This window comes from Talpa occidentalis, unplaced genomic scaffold, assembly GCF_014898055.3.
Source record: "Talpa occidentalis isolate TD23 unplaced genomic scaffold, MPIMG_talOcc4v2.1 talOcc4.3, whole genome shotgun sequence".
NCBI lineage: Eukaryota > Metazoa > Chordata > Mammalia > Eulipotyphla > Talpidae > Talpa > Talpa occidentalis.
In genome coordinates, this window is record NW_023603184.1 from 123,606,726 (window position 1) to 123,628,337 (window position 21,612).

General features: G+C 40.7%; 2 protein-coding genes across 2 annotated transcripts in view; both read left to right on the plus strand.

Annotated features, from left to right (window-relative positions):
- LOC119254820 (aldehyde oxidase 4-like) overlaps positions 1–20,345 on the plus strand; it is a 58,144-nt gene extending 37,799 nt beyond the window's left edge. Inside the window, exons 22-36 of the mRNA XM_037521877.1 lie at positions 3,228–3,352; positions 5,302–5,435; positions 6,626–6,713; positions 7,021–7,107; positions 7,297–7,488; positions 7,795–8,022; positions 9,914–10,009; positions 11,073–11,201; positions 12,663–12,737; positions 13,572–13,624; positions 14,065–14,179; positions 14,361–14,426; positions 16,940–17,125; positions 19,012–19,179; positions 20,292–20,345. Of these exons, the coding sequence (XP_037377774.1) occupies positions 3,228–3,352; positions 5,302–5,435; positions 6,626–6,713; positions 7,021–7,107; positions 7,297–7,488; positions 7,795–8,022; positions 9,914–10,009; positions 11,073–11,201; positions 12,663–12,737; positions 13,572–13,624; positions 14,065–14,179; positions 14,361–14,426; positions 16,940–17,125; positions 19,012–19,179; positions 20,292–20,345 (1,796 nt within the window). The remainder of the gene's footprint in view (positions 1–3,227; positions 3,353–5,301; positions 5,436–6,625; positions 6,714–7,020; positions 7,108–7,296; positions 7,489–7,794; positions 8,023–9,913; positions 10,010–11,072; positions 11,202–12,662; positions 12,738–13,571; positions 13,625–14,064; positions 14,180–14,360; positions 14,427–16,939; positions 17,126–19,011; positions 19,180–20,291) is intronic.
- On the plus strand, positions 495–1,250 carry LOC119254148 (small integral membrane protein 20). The gene is made up of 2 exons (XM_037521278.2): positions 495–541; positions 593–1,250. Exons 1-2 carry the CDS (start codon positions 495–497, stop codon positions 876–878), a joined length of 333 nt encoding a protein of 110 aa, XP_037377175.1. The 3' UTR covers positions 879–1,250.
- Positions 20,346–21,612: the final 1,267 nt, after the last annotated feature.

A 21,612-nucleotide genomic window follows, 5' to 3' on the forward strand; every position in this document is an offset into this window, starting at 1 on the left:
GTATTCATATACAGAAAGCAACAATTTTTTTGCATGACTCACATTCTATTGTCCCAAGAAAAAAATTCTTGAAATCCCTTGACTCCTGGTAAAACAATTCACTTATTTTAACATCACACAAGTTTTTTGGTTAGTTGTGAAGTCTAAATAATATCTCCTTCCAAATATTTAAACTAGGGTCAAATAACTCTCTTGGTGTAGCCTACAAAATAATGTATTGAACAAACCAAAAATCTCAGATTAGCGAGTAAGAATGAGCTGATTGGAGGGTGGGGAAAAGTCTCAGCTTGGCCATTTCAAACTTTTGTGTCCTTGAGCAAGTTACTTGTCTTCTCTGTGATTCAATTATCATATCATAACTCATATCACCTGAGATGCACCTGCCCACATTTTAGAGATGAGAAAATGAGGCTTTAATAGCTTGGTCAGACTAGCTGAGCAGGGAGAGGGCAGAGCCTGGATATGTGACCATGTTAGCCATGCACTAAGTCCACATGGATATCACTCAACAGATGAGGAAACTGAGACCAAGGGAGGGGATGTGAATGACCCAAGGTCGCTTAGCTGATTGGGCACGGTAAGGACCAATTAGAAAAAGTGGCCTAGGGCAGGAGCGGGAGTCTGGGCGCGCCGGGTGCCCAGCGCGGCGGGTCAGGCTGCCCCGACCCGGCACCTTGTCCAGGAACCTGCGCACCGCCTTTATTTTCGGCGGCTTTGTCTCCCTGATCGGTGCTGCCTTCTACCCCATCTACTTCCGGCCCCTAATGATGCGGGAGGAGTACCAGAGAGAACAAGCCATAAATCGAGCAGGTATCGTTCAAGAAAATGTGCAGCCACCAGGATTAAAAGTGTGGTCTGATCCGTTTGGCAGGAAGTGAGAAGGCAATCACCAGCTCTGATTATGAAAGTAGACATCCTCATGCTTTGGATTCTGCAGCAAATACAATAAGTCGCCTCGCTATGGAATGACAGCTGGAGAAGAAAACTCTGTAAATAAGAGTACTGCCCACAAGGATTCCTATTTCCCTTCCTAAGTCTCCAAAGAGCCCTGGAACAAATCACACGATTAGGAAGGTTTTCATGATTCCGTTTACTTTCTAAAAATGCTGCTCTCTCACCCAGCTGTGTTTGGAGGAGACCTACTTGTTATTCAGCCTTTACTACTTACCCAGCGGAGCTGTGATATGAATACAGGCAGCCTGCAGACTTGGGAAGATCCAAGTCTGTTTTGCCATCTTTCTAATAGGAAATTTCAGTGAAAAACCACCATGCTGAGCAGTCTCATAGGGCTCTTTGAAAATGCTAAACTTGATAAAACTCTTTGAGAACAAAGTATCTCTTACTTTTTTTTTCTTTTTTTTTTTAATTTTTTTTCTTTTTTTTTAATTAATAAATTTTATTTTTATATTCCCCATACAATTGCAATCCCCCCATTCTGACCCCAATCCCTCCCCTCCCGCCCCCCACCCCCCAAAAAGTGTCTCTGGTTCATAGTTTTTGTTGATTTTGATTTTCACTTTCTTATAGTTATTCATTTTCCTGGTCCCTTATTTAAGTTTTCTAGATCCCTGCTATGAGTGAGACCATCCGGTATTTTTCTTTTTCTTTTTGGCTTATTTCACTGAGCATGATCCCTTCCAGCGTCATCCATGTTGCTGCAAATTGCATGTGTTTATCTTTTTTGAATGCTGAGTAATATTCCATGGTATATATGTACCACATCTTCTTGATCCAGTCATCTATTTTTGGGCATTTGGGCTGTTTCCAAAGCTTAGCTATTGTAAACAGTGCTGCTATAAACATAGGGGTGCAGGTGTTCTTTGGAATTGATGTTTCTGTGTTCTTTGGGTAAATACCTAGGAGTGGAATTGCTGGATCCTGTGGAAGCTCTATGTTTAGTAGGTCCAGAAATCTCCACACAGCTCTCCATAGTGGTTGGACCAGTTTGCACTCCCACCAACAGTGCAGAAGAGTTCCTTTTTCTCCACAACCTCGCCAACATTTGTTGTTGCTAGTTTTTTTAATATGTGCCATTCTCACTGGTGTAAGATGGTATCTCATGGTAGTTTTGATTTGCATTTCCCTGATTGCAAGTGATGTTGAACATTTTTTCATATGCCTGTTGGCCATTCGCATTTCCTCTTCAGAGAAGTTTCTTTTTAGTTCCTCTGTCCATTTTTTGACTGGATTATTTTCTTTGTTGTTGTTGAGTCTCATCAGCTCTTTGCAGATTTTTGTGATCAGTCCTTTATCATTAGTGTTGGGTGCAAAAATGTTCTCCCAGTTGGTGGGGTTTCTCTTTGTTTTTGTTATTGTCTCTTTTGCTGTGCAGAAGCTCTTTAATTTGATGTAGTCCCAGCTGTTGATCTTTGCCTTCACTATCACTGCTTTGGGTGATGTGTCTGTAAAGATGTCTTTGATATGCAAATCACGTAGTGTTTCGCCTATATTTCCTTCTATGTATTTTATGGTTTCAGGTCTTATGTCTAGTTCTTTAATCCATTTTGAGTTGATTTTTGTATATGGTGTGAGGTAGTGGTCAAGCTTCATTCTTTTGCATGTAGTGACCCAGTTTTCCCAGCACCATTTATTGAACAAACTTTCTTTGCTCCAATGCATAGTCTTTGCTCCTTTGTCAAAGATTAGTTGACCATAAATCTGTGGGTTTATTTCTGGATTTTCTATTTGATTCCATTGGTCTGTATGTCTGTTCTTGTTCCAATACCATGCAGTTTTGATGATTATGGCTTTGTAGTAGAGTTTGAAGTCTGGGAGTGTGATGCCTCCATTCCCTTCTTTTTTTTTCAGGAGAGCTTTGGCTATTCGGGGTTTTTGGTGATTCCATATGAATTTCATCAATAATTGTTCTATTTCTTTGAAGAATGACATTGAAATTTTGACTATCTTGTTGAAGATTGCTGCACGTTGGAAATAGATATGAAGCAAATCAAGCTAAGGAGGGGGGTGGTAAGCATTCGGAGTAGAGATCATGCTGGATTAACAAGTTATAATGTATAGATTAAAATGATTTCTTTTTCCTTTACAATGGGGTGTAAGGTTTCTTTTGTAAATCCTTTTTTATGAGCTCATAAATTGTACCAAGAAAAAAAAAAAAGAAAGAAAGAAAAAGAAAAAGTGGCCTAACCCCATGATATAAACCAAACACTGCTGAGCATCCCCAGGTTGGGACTTCCAACTAAACATTGTCCTGTGTTTTTGCTTTATAGGTGAGGTCCATGTGGAAGGACAGGAACATTTTTACATGGAGACCCAATCTATCCTGGCTATCCCAAAACAAGAAGATAAAGAAATGGTTTTGCATCTTGGAACACAGTTTCCAACCCACGTGCAGGTAACAGGATATTTTGGGGAACTGAGACTGCACATGACATGTGGCCTGAGGTCCCTAGATCAGGGCACTTTGATCCTGGGGTCTTTTGATTCCTCACACACCTGCTTCTCAAACTTCCCGAACTCTTGATGTTAGCTCAAGTCCAGGATGAGGACATTGGGCTAATATTTCCTAAAAGAGCAGACCTCTCAAAGAAATCTGAAAGCACTGCTATTTCCCAAAGCAGAACAAAGTGTATCTTTCCCTTATAACAGCCAATCATGTAAAACTTAATCTCAGAGAGATCAGAGCCTTAGTGTTACATTTACATTTTCTTCTGTGTCCCATTTGCTCTGCTTTTCTCTATGGTTTTTATGTATTTGGTGCTACATGTGTGAAGCAATTGCATTTCCAAGACATTTCCAGCCCAGCAGTAGCATGGCAAGTCCAGCCCTGTTCTAGTGGGTGAGATAGAAGCTGCAGCTGCATCTGGGCCAGTAAAGCAAATCCACAGACGTTCTCCTCTCCTGAAGTATGAGTTGTTGGTCCCAGAGTAGTGCCAGGCACACGTGCATTCTTAGACAATTATTCTGGGAGGAGGATTAATGACAAGCATCAATGAGGGGGAAAGCTGGGGCTTCCTGGTGGAGCGCTGTGAATTGGTATTTTGAGCCCTAAAGTACTGGGTAGCCACAGTGGGAGGAGAAACCTACCGGCTGCCATTCAAGGCAAAAAGGAAAATCTGAAGTGACTGATGCTGAGCTGAGATGTGGCCAGGACCTCCCCAGTTGCAAGTTTTGAAATGGACATAAGACTGAGGCTATATAGGCTGTGCCCCAAAGGGCTACATGAGTGCCTACAATGTCCTTTTCTGTACATGGAAGGAGGTGATCACTTCTGTGACCACTTCTGAGCTCTCTTTCGGCAGACTAGTGGCTGTGGGCTCTACATGGCTAACATCTATGTCCCGAGGTCACCATTGCAGTCAAGTTCAGTACCTTCTAGAATACGGTCAGCAGGCTCTTCCCAGTAGTAACTAGGGCTCTCCGCACCCAGAGCCCACAGCCCAGAACTTGGGACAGTATCAACAGCAGTTCTCAGAAAGGATTTAAGTAGACATTTCTCCAGAGAAAGTCTCTGGATAACTATTAACACATAAAAAGATGCTCAGCACCACTAGTCACCAGGGAAATGCAAATCAAAACTAACATGATACCATTTCACACCACTGGAATGGCTGTAATCAAAAGGACAGACAATAACAAGTGCTGGTAAGACTGCAGAGGAATCAGAACCTTCACACACTGCTGGCGACAGAAGAAATGGCACAGTCGCTTTGGAAAACAATTTGGCAAGTTTCTCAGTATGTTCAAGAGTGTTTAACAACCAATCATGTATGTTAAACAGTGTTTCTCAGTATGTTAAAGAGTATTTAACACACTGAGAAATTCCATGACTAGAAAAATATTTGTCCACACAAAAGTTTATATGTGAATATTGATAGCAACATTGTTCGCAATAGCCCCAAGTGGAAACAGCACAAATGTCCTTCAATGGGTAATACCTGCATGGAATATTATTCAGCTACAAAAAGAGATGAACCTGGTACATATGCTAGAACATAGATGAATCTTGAAAACTATGCTAAATGAAAAAAGCCAGTCACAAAGACCACATGTTGCATAATTCTATTTATATGAAAGATTCAGCACCAGCAAATCTCTAGGCACAAAGCAGATTAGCAGTTGCCTCGTGCTGGAGAAAGTCGAGGTTGTGGGGAAATGAGAAGTGACTGTTTAAGAGCAATCAGGTTTCTTGGGGGATGTTTAAAATGAAATCTTGTTGATGGTTGTACTTGTTATATTTGTTGAATCACTGAATTCCTCTTACTAGGCAGAGGGGAGGTATCGGACTGAGGAAATAAAGTATTAAATCGCTCTTATGTGACTCTGGGGACTTACCTCCTCCAGGAATTTGTGTCTGCAGCACTAAAGGTCCCAAGGAATAGAATTGCCTGCCATATGAAAAGAGCTGGAGGAGCGTTTGGGGGGAAAGTGACCAAGCCTGCTCTGCTAGGAGCTGTCAGTGCCGTGGCCGCCAACAAGTAAGTCACAGTGACAGCTGTTAGTGTCATTGGTCCTAGTGGTGCAGATGCCACCAGCATCCTTCCAACCCTGCAGCCCCTTGGATCCCAGTACTCACAGCCTTTCATTTCCAAAGAGTGTGGTTACCTTGTGGATGAAGAAGCACCAGGTCACAACCAGAGGACCTGTGTTCACACCCTGCTCTACCTGCTCACCAGGTCAAGCTTGGGCAAGTTATTGCTTCCTCATCCATAAAGTGGGAAAAATAATATCTACTTGTTTCTCAAAATTATTGTGTGAATTAAGTGAAATGACTTTATTTTTTTGACTCATAGCATGCACATTCCTATGGATTATTTTTAAATGAATGGCATTGACTTTCACTCTTTAAATGTTTGTATTTTGAATCATTAAATTAAACTGAGGTGACTGGAGGGAGGGTTAAAACTCCAACCTTACAAGGCATGCATTTTGTTGTGAGATAAGCAGGGTCTGAAGATGCCCAGGATGTTCGCTTAGCCTCTGCAGCATCTGGATGGAATAACCAGACACAAGAGTAGCCATGACTTCTGTGAACTTTGCAACTGCTTGTTCACTAAGTAAAGAAAGGACAAACTTAAATTATCCCAGGCTACTGCTTTGGAAAGAAAAACTGTGGAAGTCTTAGCTCAGTATCGCTTTAAAACAATAGAAAAGGCTGATTTGTAAATACAGATGTGCAGGCACTGGGAATGTTTCATCAGAGGAAGCCAGAGGAGTCCTTGATGAGCTTTAATGAAAGGGAAGTTTGAATGCAAGGAAAGCTGAGTTCAACAGAGCTCTGGTTCTCAACCCTTTGGGTCTCAATATCCCTTATGGCAAATAGCTCAATATCCCAAAGTGAAACTCATAGTGATGTTACCTACTTATATACATAACTGCAAAATTATCATACAGCTCCTTAAAGTAATATGAAAAAGAAATAAAACTTATAACCAAATAATATATCACTTTAATATCTAAATTCTCAGAGATCACTAAACTGGAATGAAAATTGCAATAGGACTTTTTTTGTTCTGATGTCCCCACCAACTTTCAAAATATTGTTTAAAGCACATTATTACCTCTACTGAAAACCACTAAGCTAGATTATCTCAAACCCCTTTTCCCCATGTCTGTGTACTATAATTTTATGATGCATCCAACATGGTAACAGAGTCATTTCCTACAGGACAGGCCGCCCAATCCGGTTTATTCTCGAGCGTGGTGATGACATGCTGATAACTGCTGGCCGACACCCACTCCTCGCAAAGTACAAAGTGAGTGAGAGCAAAAATTTCAGGTTCTGTCTAAAATATTGTCCAGTGAGAACCAATAATAAAGACGGTGACTAAATGGCACTTGAAGGGACATGCGGGTGTTGCCTAAAACTAACTAAAGTTTTCTAATGGGCTCTTGGTCAACTTTCTCACCATCCTCACTGTTCCTCTGATGACTGTCAGGTCAAACCACGTGCCTGAACTAGCTATGAGTTGGCAACTGTGATCAGAGGCGTTTGTGTACAGTGTGGTCTGATTGTAAAGGACTATTGAAAACAATGGCATGACTTGTAATGTTACTTTCCAGGTTGGATTCATGAACAATGGTGTGATCAAAGCGGCTGATATTGAATATTATGTCAATGGTGGATGCACTCCTGATGAGTCCGAGATGGTAAATAACAAACATGCCCTTCCCATAGGCTACTATAATAATTGAACTGCAAGTGTCATATTTTACTTGCTTGAATATTTGCATTACAAATTAGATAAATTCTAATGAGAGGCTCTAATTAGAGATAAAATTCAGGTACGTGGTTTTGAATATTTGATAAATATGAAGTTTTGCTCTGTTTTCATTTAGGTGGTAGAGTTCATTGTGCTGAAATCTGAAAATGCATACGATATTCCTAATTACCGATGTCGTGGTAGAGCTTGCAAAACATATTTGCCATCTAATACCGCCTTTCGAGGATTTGGCTTTCCCCAGGGTACAGTGGTACCTGAAGCTTATGTCACTGCTGTGGCATTTCAGTGTAACTTACTCCCTGAAGAGGTAATCAGTCAGAGCCTCCCTAAAAAATTCTAACATCACTCACTGGTTCAAATATGCATCCTACGTGTAGTATTATGTCAACTTCGAAGCACATTATTCAAAGGAATAAAGTACATCATCTATGTATTAGCTACTTTTGTTGTTGATCTTTCTGTTATACATGTACATTTACACTTACATATTTACAGTCACTTAGTTTTTTTTTAACAAAAACCTCCTTTATATCAGGTACATAATAAAAATGTATGTTTCACATAAGGAATAAGCTTTTATACTTGAAATCTATTTTATTTTCTTGCCATTCAGGTTAAAGAAATAAACATGTATAAGAAAATTAGCAAAACAGCCTTTAAGGAAACATTTAATCCAGAGCTCTTGCGAAGATGCTGGAAAGAATGTCTGGAGAAATCTTCATTCTATAACAGGAAATTGGCTGCTGAGGAATTTAACAAAAAGAATTTCTGGAAGAAGAAGGGGCTTGCTGTGGTCCCCATGAAATTTACAATTGGGATCCCCGTGACCTACTACAATCAGGTGAGGTTGGAGAGGTGACCTACTACAATCAGGTGAGGTTGTCTTCTTGCCAGGAGTCCTTTTCCAAATGACTCACTATCACAAAGAGACAAGTGTGCACAATAAGAAGAAAAGAGGAAATAAGAAGAAATGAGGGCAACTTCCTAGGCAGAAAACAAAGCGCAGTTGGGCAACAATTGAAGGCACAGGTTTCAGAGCTGACCTGATGGTACATAGCATCAGAGACCTCAGAAAATATTCAACAGATTGCTTTGGGAGGCTGGGGTTGCAGGTGTTGGGGGGCTGACTTTGGGCAGAGCTCCGAACTTGGGCATTGGGGGATGGGATAGAATGTCAAGTCTTTGCAAGAAGTGGAGGAAACAAGAAGATTCCATTCTGTCCTTTATAATTTCTTAGTAACAAGAATAGGGTCATTTGAAGACAGAGCTTTCAAAAATACACAAGAATAGACGGAGTTACCCCACTCACAGAGAAACTTGGAGTTACTATATGAGACTCAGGAACTAGTGTTCCTTCCCTTTAGTTTCATCATTAAACTATTTTTTGTGGAAATTCTGTTTCTCTCTCTCTCTCTGTCTGTCTCTCTCTCACTCTCAGTCCATCAATAAAAGTCCCTATAACCAAATCTCTATCAAGGAAAGATATAGCCCTTACATGGTGTGAGTGAGGTGTAGCCAGACTATCTCTCACTAAAATTAACTTCTTATCACACACTTCCTGAGAGCCTGATAATAAAGTAGAAAACAAGAAGAGGAAGAAGGGGGAAGGCTAGGAACACAACACCTCTTGGAATAGATTTAGTCTTTTGTCCAGGCCAGAGTAACATATACAGACCCTTGGAAGGAAAAAATCCTGTGATCTTGCAATAGTTGCTCAACTCATTATTTATTTTAATGCTATTTGTTTATAACCACAAAACAAGGGCCAAGTCTTCATATAACTCTTATGCCTACATAAAACACAAATTTGGAAAATTAAGTAGAAATATTATTATAAATGTCAGTAATATTCAAAATAGTAACACTAATTTAATGGGATGACTGATGTCACTTTTCTAAAGCTAAATCTTTGCTCACAAAATCAGGTGATTCTGATGGCTGCTGTGCAGGCATTTTGAAGCCTTTTTCCTAAAGGATGTCTCCCATCCCCAGCTCTTATCTCTAATATGCCCCTATTGGAAGTTTATATCATCATCAACGTGAAGTCCAACATGGTCTCATGATGCTCATTCTTACATGTCCATGGTCATCCCTGATTCCTCTTAGAGCATCATTAGGTGAAACCAGATTGTTAAAAAGTTCTGATAGAGAACTGAGAATGTAGTCCTGAGAATACAGTCTCAGACCCAGGAGACTCTCATCAATAAATTAGTCCTTTTGCTTTAAAATTAATTTTCACATCCAGGGAGGGAAGTATAATAAACTGCTGTACAGGTTGGGACTCTGGAGAGGCAGCCCCCCAAGGGCTCTCATCTTTAGATGGGCCACCATTCACATATCCACTTTGACATATTTCTTTTCCTCTTTTAAGAAGAATTTCTTACTGAAATAATTGCATTATAACATTATATAAGTTTCAAATGTATATCATTATAAATCAACTCTCTGTATACATGAAGCTCACCCCTAAAATTCCAATTCTATCTTTCACCAGACAATTGACCCCTTTCACCCAGTTTGTCCATGCCCCCCATGACATTGATGGTTTTCAAGTCTGGAGTCTTGTTGAAGGAAATTTCCAACAGACACTAATAATGGCTTTCTTCTATGTTATAGAAAATGAGCTATTGAATCAATGAAGCAAAACTATTTATCTGACAACCTCAGCTAAACTCCCAGTAACATATGGTTGCACTGGTTTCCAAACTACTATTATAATTATTTTCTCCCAGGGTGCAGCTCTAGTCCACATCTATCTCGATGGCTCTGTGTTGGTGATTCATGGTGGCTGCGAATTGGGACAAGGCCTTTATACCAAAATGATTCAGGTGAGTTAAGTGTCCATTTCTTACTGTAAAAGACTATAGCACCTGACAAAGAAGCGTACAGCTTCTTGCTGAGCAGGAGAAATATCATTCCCCAAATGCTCAGATCAATTGTAAGGCATGTCTTGATTTTAGTAATGTAAAATTGCATGTGAGAGTGGGAAGTGGATATTAGAATTGAGGAAATATATCATCCTTCCTGCTTACCAAAGAATCAAGTCCATGGGTCTTCTGAAAAATGTGATTCCAGTTTTCAAAGATAACGTACTTCCCAATTTTATGACAATGGCTCAAGACAATACTGTGTTCATTCAAATTTTCCATTAGAAATGAGTATGTTTAATAGGATGAGAAATTATGTTCCCTCGAATCACAATCAGCTTAGAAACTCCATTGGCCATTATGTGTGCTAATTCAAAGAAGTATTTCCAGTACAATTGAAAGAACAAGAAATTATTTGCAATGGGAAATTTTCCCTTCTTTTTTTTAATATTACGAATTTGTCAAATATGACATTTGAATCCAAAATGTGTGTGAGGGGAAGAGGGACAAAGCTTACCTCCCAATGAAAAATCGAGAAGAGAGATTTCCTTTAGGGAGAGAATATTATTTAATAGTGTGCTTGGAATTACACAAAAATCCACAGGACCTTCTTTGAATGTATCTGGCTTCTTTATAATAAAACCCGATGCCTGCAAAAGGTCACATGAGAGAAAAAATTTGCCAAACTGTCTGTAAACCACAAGGAAAAGATGAAGATAAAATAGTGAGACCAGGCCTCTGACTTCCATGTGTCATGCCAACCTGGATGTCCCAGGGTGACCATAGTGCCATTAGCTTATGGTGTAAAATAAAACAGAGATTTTTTGGTGACCGCTTGTCTCTGAAAAGCAATGTATCTTTTGCAGTGCTACTTAAAAATTTCAAACTCATAATCTACATATAAAGCCAAAGATGCTATTTTAAATATTTGTCTCTACATAGCCACATGCCTTAAGAAAGGAAAAGGGAGGGCAGAAGCTAGAAGTCAATGAAATATGAAATAATTTTTTTTTTCTTCTGGCAGGTGGCCAGTCGGGAACTGAACATCCCCACATCTTATATACACTTGTCTGAGACAAGCACAGACACTGTGCCCAATCCAGTCTTCACGGCGGGCTCAATGGGGACAGATATCTTTGGAAAGGCCGTGCAGGTGAATTTTCTTTCACTTCTTGCTCACCCAGTGACAATTCAAGAAGTGATCTTATCCTACCCCAATTATGAAAGATGAAACCAAGGCTGAGAGAGGTCAAATGGCTGGGCTGGGTCCCTCAGCTAATTCCTGATAGAACCAAGACTCAAGAGCTTCTCGCTTCCCCTGTGAGCTTCTTCCTTCCCCTTCAAAAAAACTTACCTACATTTTTTCTAATTACTCTAAGATAATTAAAACTCCAGTGATCGTGTTTAGCCACAGACTGTCTCCTTTCAATAACTAAAAATGTCCAGTCCAAAATGTGCTTCACTGCCCGCGGCCTCTGCGGCGCCGGTTCGATCCCCGGCTGCTCCCCGGCTGCTCCCCCGCCACTGGAGGAGGGTCCCACATGGCGCGCAGACCTCTCCTGCCACCCGCTGCTCCCCTCAGCAGTGTACTTCTGTCCTTCTGCCTGCTCTGCTCCCCGTTCTGGCTCTGGTGAATTCTCTCACCCTCCCGCACTTCTGACTGTACCCAGTGCATGTATAAACAAAACAAACAAATAAATAAATAAAACATGCCCCTATTAAAAAAAAAAAAAAAAACAGCAACAAATTGTGCTTCAAATTGTAGGGTGCCCACTACTGTCCACTAATTGTAATTTGTCTACCTGCAACTTGCACCTGCAGGTATAAAGGAGGTGTGGGTAACTTCTGTCCAGTTTCCTTCCAGTACTTTCTTTCCATTGAAATCATTTACTAATCCAAGTCATTCAGTAGTTAGTTGTTCCATGTCTGCATGAGAAGAGTACTCAGCTTTCTTGGGATGCAGTGCCCTGTAAATGTCTATCAAGTTTATGTGGCCTAAATCCCTTTTATTATTATTATTTCCCTATTAATTTTCTATTTGGTTGATCTATCCATTGATGAAAGTAGGGTATTGAAGACCCTTACTACTATGTAGCTACTAGAGTGACTGGTTGTATCAGAAAACTAAATCGAACCTTTTTTTAAGATTTCTTTTTATTTATTCATGCATACAAGAACTGGGTTATAGGTTAGAGGTGCAGGGGGTGAGAGGAGTCACCAGAGACATAGTGGAGAGCAGAACAGGCATATTGACTGAAATATACTGCCAAGGGGAGCAGCAGGTGAGACAGGAGAGGTCTGCTGCACCATGTGGGTCATCTCCCTGGCTGGGGTTCGAACTTGTGCTGCAGTGGTTGTGGCTAGCTTCATAGTGCTGACACTTTAACCCCTGCACCACCAGGGAGGCCCTATAATAAAAATAATTTTAAGTCAACACTGCAAGATCCCCAAGAATATTTTTCCTTGAACGGATTCCATGCATTATTCAAGTTTAAGAAACTGCCCAGAGGGATTTATGAAGCTGACAGTCAACATTTTAATTGATTTCAGTATTTAACATTTCATTATTCTTGTGTCTTTAACTTCTGGTACCATTTCAAATATTTATTTTTAGAATGCCTGCCAAATTCTTATGTCCCGACTTGAGCCAGTCATCAAGAAAAACCCTAAAGGAAAATGGGAGGAGTGGGTGAGTATTCTCTTTATTATCCCAACCAGGAAAAGGCAGCTATATCCAGAGGAATAAAAGTCCTATGTGCCTGAGTTGATTGGTCTCCTTTCTAGAATAAAACATTTAATAGCATTTACTTCTGTTTTTTCAAAAGAGTAAAAGAGGTGTCTGTGTTCATTGAAACTTGACATGATTTCAAAGTCTGAATTCTTATAGAGCAGGATTACAGCATGGGTTCCAAAATAAAACACTCCTCAGTCACTGTCTCTGCTCTGTCACTACTAGGGTCTGTGGGACAACTTACCCCAGGCCTTCTTGGTTTTCTCACCAGAGCAACGGAAAATATAGCAGTCCTAATAATCAAAGGATTATTCTATTTTTAATAATTATTGTAACAATTACCATGTTATTATAACTTTCCAGCCTACCCCGTTTATTCCATCAGGGAAGCTGACATAATGTACTAAGCAGGGTGAAGATACATACATACATGTAAACACATGTGTATCTATATAGATGCGCATCTATATACACATACACAGATTTACATACCTACCACTGTACATTACTACATAAGTATGGCCTGGACCCCTCCCTAATTCAAAAAAAAAGAAGAAAAGTAAGAAACTTTACACAATAAAGCCAGAAAGAATAGAGGGTTACAAAGCATAGCCAGCAGCAGCCTTTAACACCTTCCTTGGAAAAGTCCTACGGCTTGTACACTCTTAAGTCTTACTCTTGGTGAAAGAGAGCACTGAGCCAGGTGCAAACAAGAGATGGCAAGCGCAGTACAGAAGGCATTTTCATTACTTTTCCTAAACATATTTCTTTGTACCTAATCATCTCTTCCAGATTTCAAAAGCCTTTCAAGAATCCATCAATCTCTCAGCCACTGGATATTTCAAGTAAGGGACATTTTTTATCCTGGTTGAGATTGACACTTGGGCCATGCTGGGGTATGTTCATCAATCTGAACAGATGTGCAGAGAGCACTGGAGCTCTGCCCACCATCAACCCTTCAGCCTCGGGTCGGTGGCTGGGTGAGGCCAGGGATGCTTTAGGGCCACTGTTGTTTACCAAGCAGGGACACCATCGTGATCTACACGCTCTCTGACCGATCCTAGCGTCTGCATGCGGGAGGGTGGGGGTCAGACACCGGTCTCCCTGGGTCTGCAGTTTACTCTTACCATTCCTATCACCATGGTCCCCCGAGAGGGAGACAGGTAAGGGGATCTTCAGTCACAGAGGGGTGCTGTGCTGATCCCCAGGGCCCAGAGCCCAACAGGCTTTCAGACCACTGGTGGGAAAAGTGCATTTTCTTTTCACTCCTGACTTCCCTTCTCAGAGGCTATGAGACGTTTATGGACTGGAAGAAGGAGGAAGGCAAGCCTTACCCATACTGGGTTTATGGAGCATCCTGTTCTGAGGTTGAAATTGACTGTTTGACTGGGGCTCATAAGGTAAAAAGCTACATTTGTATTCACAATCTTAATAGTGTAAACATAAACATAGATGTGTTCTATGCTGTAAGGAAAAACCAATTTGATCCTCCCAATAACTTTAGTAAAATTATTGATACATAGATATATACATAATTTTAAACAAATAGTTGACTCCATTATACATTTTCTCTTGGCACAGCTCCTTAGGACGGACATCTTCATGGATGCTGCTTTCAGCATAAACCCAGCCCTGGACATTGGACAGGTGCGTGATAGCAGAATCACCAATTGGGGCTTTTGCTGAATTCCATTCCAGAGTCCTCCAAACATTGTTCATTCCTAGTGCAAGTATTCTGCATAACATATTGGGTAATATAAATTACACAGATAAAGTAGATACATATTAGAAGAATATGAATATATAATAAATACATGACAAGTGAAAATAATAGAGAAAATATTGGAAGAAAATATCAAGAAAAAGTAAACAATTGTCTTTGTGTAGCAGGAATATGTGTGATATAATTCTCCATGCTTTCATTTTTCCTCAATGGATTTAATGTTCATAATTAGGTAATGTCATATAAGCACATAATAATAAAATTACATTCATTTTCATATTAATATGAATTTAGGCAGACCGTGCAACTTAAAGAAATATAAGGGAAAAAGAAATTATTAAATGCAATCTTTCCCCAGTAGCTAAATTTAGTTCTAATTTTTACCTCAACAATAAATAGAATTTATATACCCAAAGTCTTATTAAACTTCAAGTTAAAATCTTTCCAGCTATTGGTGTAGCTTTGCCTTTTTTGCCTATTCTTGTTTCTCAAAATGCAGCCAACCAGGCCAGTCACATTAACCCATCCAGTCCTGCCAAGCTGCTCCCAGGTGAGGTGAGCTGGCTGGTCCATTGTCTGCACCTGAAAACCATCTGGAGGTTGAGCAACTTGGCATCAAACCTAACAGACATGGTGCTTTTGTCTGCCAACAGCTTCTCACCATCCCAAGTCCTGAGAGACTTGTTTACCTAGATTGGCCCAGGGGCTTTATAAGGAAGAATTTTTAGGCTCTTCAGTATTTCTCAAAATGTGGTCCTCAGACTTAGCAAAATAAACACTTATTCTGCAAATGTGGATAAAATAGACCCAGGCTGGGCCTCCCCGGTGGCGCAGTGGTTGAGCGCTGGGTTGTGAAGCTGCCCGCGGCCTCTGCGGTGCCAGTTCGATCCCCGGCTGCTCCCCGGCCACCAGAGGAGGGTCCCACATGGCGCGCAGACCTCTCCTGCCGCCCACTGCTCCCCTCAGCAGTGTACTTCGGTCCTTCTGCCTGCTCTGCTCCCCGCTCTGGCTCTGGTGAATTCTCTCACCCTCCCGCGCTTCTGACTGTACCCAGTGCATGTATAAACAAAACAAACAAACAAACAAATAAATAAATAAAACATGCCTCTATAAAATAAATAAATAAATAAAAATAGACCCAGGCTTGCTCGTCATAACTTCGCTGGCCTGGGACCTGGAGTGTGCACTCTTAACCGGAACCTAAAACCCACCTAAAGCCTGTGAAGTGTGAGAACTGGCACCAAGCCCTGCCTCCCCTTCTCCTTTCACCCTACTCCCCTCTCAATCTTGCTCTTTATTGCTTAAGCAAAGGCAGAAAGGGAGATGTTATGATCAGGAAAACCCTACATTTGTCCCACAGGAAAAGGACAGAAAGCCAGAAGTGGCTTAGACTAGAACTCTTGCACTTCAGTGTTTTTCTTTTTCTTTGATGTTTTTTATTTAGAATTTTCAAATTTAGCATTTAAATTTGCCTTATTATTCACATGTTATCCAATTTTAGCATTTAAAAAATGCAAATTGTAATTTTCCTTCAATTTGTATAATCTCCAGGTAGAGATCATAAAAAATCCTTTAAAAGGGGTCTTTTTCCTAGAGCATGGTAGTTTGTAAATAGAACTTAACAAAGCTTTTAATAAAAAAAAAATATTTTAATAAAGATATTTCTTCCAACCCACCTTATCTAACACTCACCTACTTTCCACTGTAATTTATAATAGAAAGCAAGGAAATCCAGGTATTATAATAAACTACAGTGTCCTGGTTCCATTTACTCTAGTGCATGTTCCTTTAACGTTAGCTTCTTTTTTGTCTAATTCGACAGACATTTATTGAGAATCTAAGCACCAAGCTCCATACAAAGAGCAGAATACATGAAGGCCAGCTCCCACTGTGGCTTCTAAATTCGAGAACAGGAAAATGAGAATGCAAGCAAGAGCTAAGCAAAGAAAATACCCTCTGAGAGCCACCAGGATGGGGGATATGTTCAATACACAATGCTTCTGGCAGAAGCAGTTCCTAAATCCACCCAGGGGTTTTGGGAGGATCTAAAAGGCGCCAAAGAGATAGTAATTCTTCAGTTGCATGTTGGAGGATGACTAGGAGTTTGCCGGGTAGGCAAGCTGAGGTGGGGAGTGGTGAAGAGAATCAGGAGAAACTGCATCTACAAAGACTTGAGGTCCTGAACAAATCTGGTGGGTCCAGAGAGTGACTTGGAACTAGATGAGTGTTAGGTACATAGACTGCGAGGTACCTGGGTGAGGAGAGAGGGATGAGATCAGGAAGGGGAGAAGGCTCAGATCCCAAAGGCCCTTTGTTAAGTCCACCCCAGTGCTTTCCGGAACTGCTAACTGTGGCTCGGATCTCCATTTTCAGTCCCATTGGAATATTTATTCAACCCGCATCATGTACTTATAAACCGTGAAATTTTTGCCTGCAGGTTGAAGGAGCATTTATCCAAGGCATGGGCTTATATACCATAGAAGAACTGAAATACTCCCCAGAAGGCGTGCTTTATTCTCGGAGTCCAGATGACTACAAAATCCCCACCGTCACTGAAATACCAGAAGAGTTCTATGTCACTTTGGTGCATTCCCGAAACCCCATAGCCATCTACTCGTCTAAGGTAAGAGCTCAAATTTCTTGACCTACTAAAGATAGAGCTTCCATATGATCCAGCAATTCCACTCCAAGGTATTCACCCAAATGACAAAGAAACAATAATTCCAAAGGGCACCTGCACCCCTATGTTTATAGCATCACTATTTACAATAGTTAAGCTATGGAAACAACCCACATGCCCAAAAATAGATGACTGGATCAAGAAGATGTGGTACATATACACAATGGAATATTACTCAGCAATCAAAAAAGATAAGCACGTGCAGTTTGCAGCAACATGGATGGAGCTAGAAGGGATCATGCTCAGCAAAATAAGTCAGAAAGAAAAAGAAAAATACCGGATGGTCTCACTCATAGCAGGAATTTAGAAAACCTAAATAAGTGACCAGGAAAAAGACTAATTAATACCAAAAAAATTAAAATCAACAAGCAACTATGGACCAGAGACGCACTGCGGGGGTTGGGGGTCGGGAGAGGAAGGATTAGGGTCAAAATAAGGGGGGGGGTGCAATTGTACAGGGAATATAACCAAAACGAAAATGCATACATTGTGCAAAAATGAAGAATGATGTAAGAATTATATAAAATAAACTATTAAAAAAAAAAAAGATAGACTGTCATAAAAAACAACAACCAAAAAAAAAGGTAAGCACTAAAGACTGTGTTACTTTGCGAGGTTACCACACCAAAATACACAGACTGGGTGGCTTGGACAACAGAGATGTATTTTCTCACAGTTCTGGAGAGTAGACGTCACCAAGGAAGGTTTGATTTTTGCCAAGGCCACCTCTCTATAGCTTGTAGCTGGCTGGTCCCCATCTCCCTGTGTCTTCATATAGTCACCCCTCTGTGGGTGCACAAGTCTTTTCGTGTGTGTCCTGAGTTCCCTTTCTTATAAGGATGCCAGTCTTGTAAGGCCACTGGATCAGCCTCTGGCAGCCTCTGACAGGAGTTGGACTCCAAGCTTCCCGACGCCCCCAGCTTCACTTGATGTATAAAGATCTAGGGCAAAATCACACCTTCTCTAACTTCACTTCTATTCTGCTTGAACAGGTTACAAGTTTGACCTGGGGTTTTCAGGGAATTCACTTTCTTTCATAGTAGTTCTAGGTTGGGAGAGAGGCAAGTCTGCCTGTCCAGATGGCCTCTCTCTCCAATGTAACCCCAGATTTTGGCCAGGGGCCTTTCTAAGGGCCATCCCAGCACCAGGCTCAAGCCGCCTCTCTGCTCCCACCCCCTCCTCACCGCAGAGGACAGCTGGCCTTCCACCAGCTCCACATTTGCTGCAGAGTGAAAACAAAGCCTGGGCTAGACTTTACCTGCATCAGGCCATTAGTCCTGTCTCCCCTCTAAGGTCCTTGGCACAGACCAGGACTAGACTATTTTGAAGAAAAAGAAAAATCAGTACAAAGAGGCATTGGTGAATTATTCAAAACTTAACACCACCACCTGTTAACTCAGAGCCCCCACACAGCCAGAGAAGCAGCATGCGTGAGAAGCTTTTTATTTGTAATGGTATAATTGGTATAATTTATTTATACAAGAACTTCACCATCCGCTCTGGGGTGGGGGAGGCGGCGGGGGCAGCCATATCACTCGCAGTTGCAGTCACAAATGCAAAGACTGTGGCGGTTCTATTTGGGTTTTGAGTTAAACACAAATGGTCTGGAGCCCAAATTAGAGCATCTGAGAGTGCACAGGTGCTTTGGTGTTGGAGACTTTACCAGATGGGGAATGAGAATATTAAGCTGCCTTGCTATCCTGATGTGCTGTGCTCCTCCAAGGAGCACCCCACACAAAAACAATTTGGGGGAATTCAATTCTGGAATTTATACACACACAAAATAATCCTAAATGAACCATTTCTGATGGCCTTTGCCCTCCTCTCAGGGACTGGGTGAGGCCGGAATGTTCTTGGGATCCTCCGTGTTGTTCGCCATCTATGATGCAGTGTCTGCTGCCCGCAGAGAAAGGGGGCTGACCAACACCTTCACCCTGAATAGCCCCGCAACTCCTGAGTTGATCAGGATGACTTGTGTGGATCAGTTTACTGACATGGTAAGTAGGGCTCTGAGGAGGACCCTGTGATGATCACCCCTTATATGGCCTTCTAGGTTCTTGGTCTGGATTTGATGACCATGATAAAATTTCAGGGCAGGTTCATCTTTTCCAATGAAAAATCTCATTTTAGGGCCTCCCTGGTGGCCTAGAGGTTAGGTCTCAGCACTATCATTGCTATGGCTTGAGTTCTATGCCCAGCCAGGGAGCTAACCCATGCGGTACAGCAGACCTCTCCTGTCTCACCTGCTGCTCCCCTCAGCAGTATACATCAGTAGATCTGCCTGTTCTGCTCCCCACTTTTTGGTGAATCCTCTCACCCCCTGTACCTCTGACTTACAGTTCTTCTATGCAAGAAAAAGAAAAATCTCATTTTGCCTCCACTTGCTACTTCCTATATGCCTCAAAGCAAATAGAAAGTGGCACTTCTTCAAATGATGGTCTCATTGTATCAGATGAGAAAATCACACTCAATTAAGCCAGTGTTAATAATGATCATGGTAGTTTAAATATTTTGTGAAAATGCAACTGATGTGGTATTTTGATATTTGATAAAACTGATATTTTTAATTACCTCACTAACTAAATTAAATTGAATAGATATTTTACCTGGTCAATTATTCATAAAGTATTCATTAAGCAAACTAATAAAAATAATTTAAATGACAATATCAAGTCAGTGGGCACCTTTGATACGCCTTATAATCACACACTAATATAACACAGTTCATTTTCTAGTTGCTAAAAATACACCTACAACCATCATCAGAGACTGTTCTGTTGAACTGCCTGCTACAGTCCTACATGAGCCCTTGGTATAAATTAGATTGAGTTTTATGCCTTGCCTTTAAAATTAGTGGGTTTCTGAATATGTTGTATCTCATCCCAAACATAAGAAATTTATGATAAAATGTATGGCTCATGAATTGAAAGAAATATGAAAATTACATAATTTGATGAAAATAAGATGGACATTGACCTGTTCTTTTTTAAAGTCATTTTTCTTCTGAGTTAATAACTTCCTTCATCTAAAAAAAAAAAAAAAGAAAGAAACTTTCTTCATCTAACAACATTCTATCAATAATTATCTTTCTTCTCTTGATCTTTTTTAGATCCCCAGAGATGATCCTTCAACATTTACGCCTTGGTCCATCCACGTGTCTTAATCTGATGTTTTCTTAAAAAATGAAAAAAAAAAAAAAAACCGCATTGTTGCCCTTAAATTTTTCAAACTGGAGCAAATAGGCTGGTTTTTAATTGTTAAGAATAATTTTAGCCTCTTTTCATTATTCTCTGTGGTTTAGATCACTGCATGACTAATTTTCCAAAAGGTATAATGAAGCTTAGAATCAAAAATTCTTCTTTTTATTTGCATTACCCTAAAGATTTACATCATCATGATTTAAAAACATGGTGGAGTTTTCTTCACCCTGCTCCAGTTAAGAGAGACTGCCTGTGCTTGGTTCTTCAGAAACCTGCTCAACCCCAAAATCATCTATGCCCCGAACTCCCAGGATTGAATTCCCTAAAGCCAGTGGTATGCTGATAATAACTGTCTTGCCTGGAAAAATCCATGGTTGATAGTGCTTGTCAATTTATGGTGTAAACACCCCTACTTAGGCCAACTTTAAGTCACTGCTGTGCCTTCTCAGGGTGTGGAGTGAGAACCACGCCACAGAGGGCTCTTGGGAGCCTCCGCCCTGCAAGCCCACTCAGTTCACAGGTCCCTGCCACTCCCACGTGGCCCATTTAGATGCGACTTCAGGAAGAAAACTACCCAAAGCCTCCAGCCAAGTGCATGGTGCAGCATCTTCCTCACCTAGGAAATCATCCCAACTAACCACCATCTCAGGTCACTCTGGAGTTCCTTGTTGTGACTTAATGTCTAAAAGGTGAAATCATCACCACATTCCTTTGCCATACCCAAGGAGCACAGAATCCTCAGGGTTCTTTTTCTGTTATTTCTCAGCTGTTTGACATCACATTTTCCTAAGGAAATGAAATCTTAACACTAGAGAACATGTTCAATTCTCTGTGAGATTTGAAAACAGACAACATTAATCATTTGTCAGGGATCTGTGTGCTAGATATTAAAGCTCTTCATTTATTAATAGTGATTTTGTGGTGAAATAATAAACGTTACAATTATTTATGTGTGTGTGTGTGTATGTGACCAGACTGGAAGAAGAGATTAGTAGTAGAAAGGAAAGGCCTCTTTGCAAAGAAAAGTCTCCCTAGTGATGGTCTCTTAGTATAGGAGAAGTATGTGAGTTTGTATTTATTTATATATTTTTTAAGTGTCTGTTGGAATTCACTCAGTAATCTAGGTTGCCTGGAATCCAACCCACAAAAATTCATTGTGCCAACAGAACAGTGAAATTAGGGTCACTGGTATATTTTCTAGCAGTAAAATAGAGGATACATTTATCACAA

Excerpts from the sequence above, each read along its gene's own strand:
- LOC119254148 (XM_037521278.2), top strand. The coding sequence starts at position 495 with ATGGATATCACTCAACAGATGAGGAAACTGAGACCAAGGGAGGGGAT. Across the intron at positions 542-592 it reads CTGAGACCAAGGGAGGGGAT|AAAAAGTGGCCTAGGGCAGG; the intron begins GTGAATGACCCA and ends AGGACCAATTAG.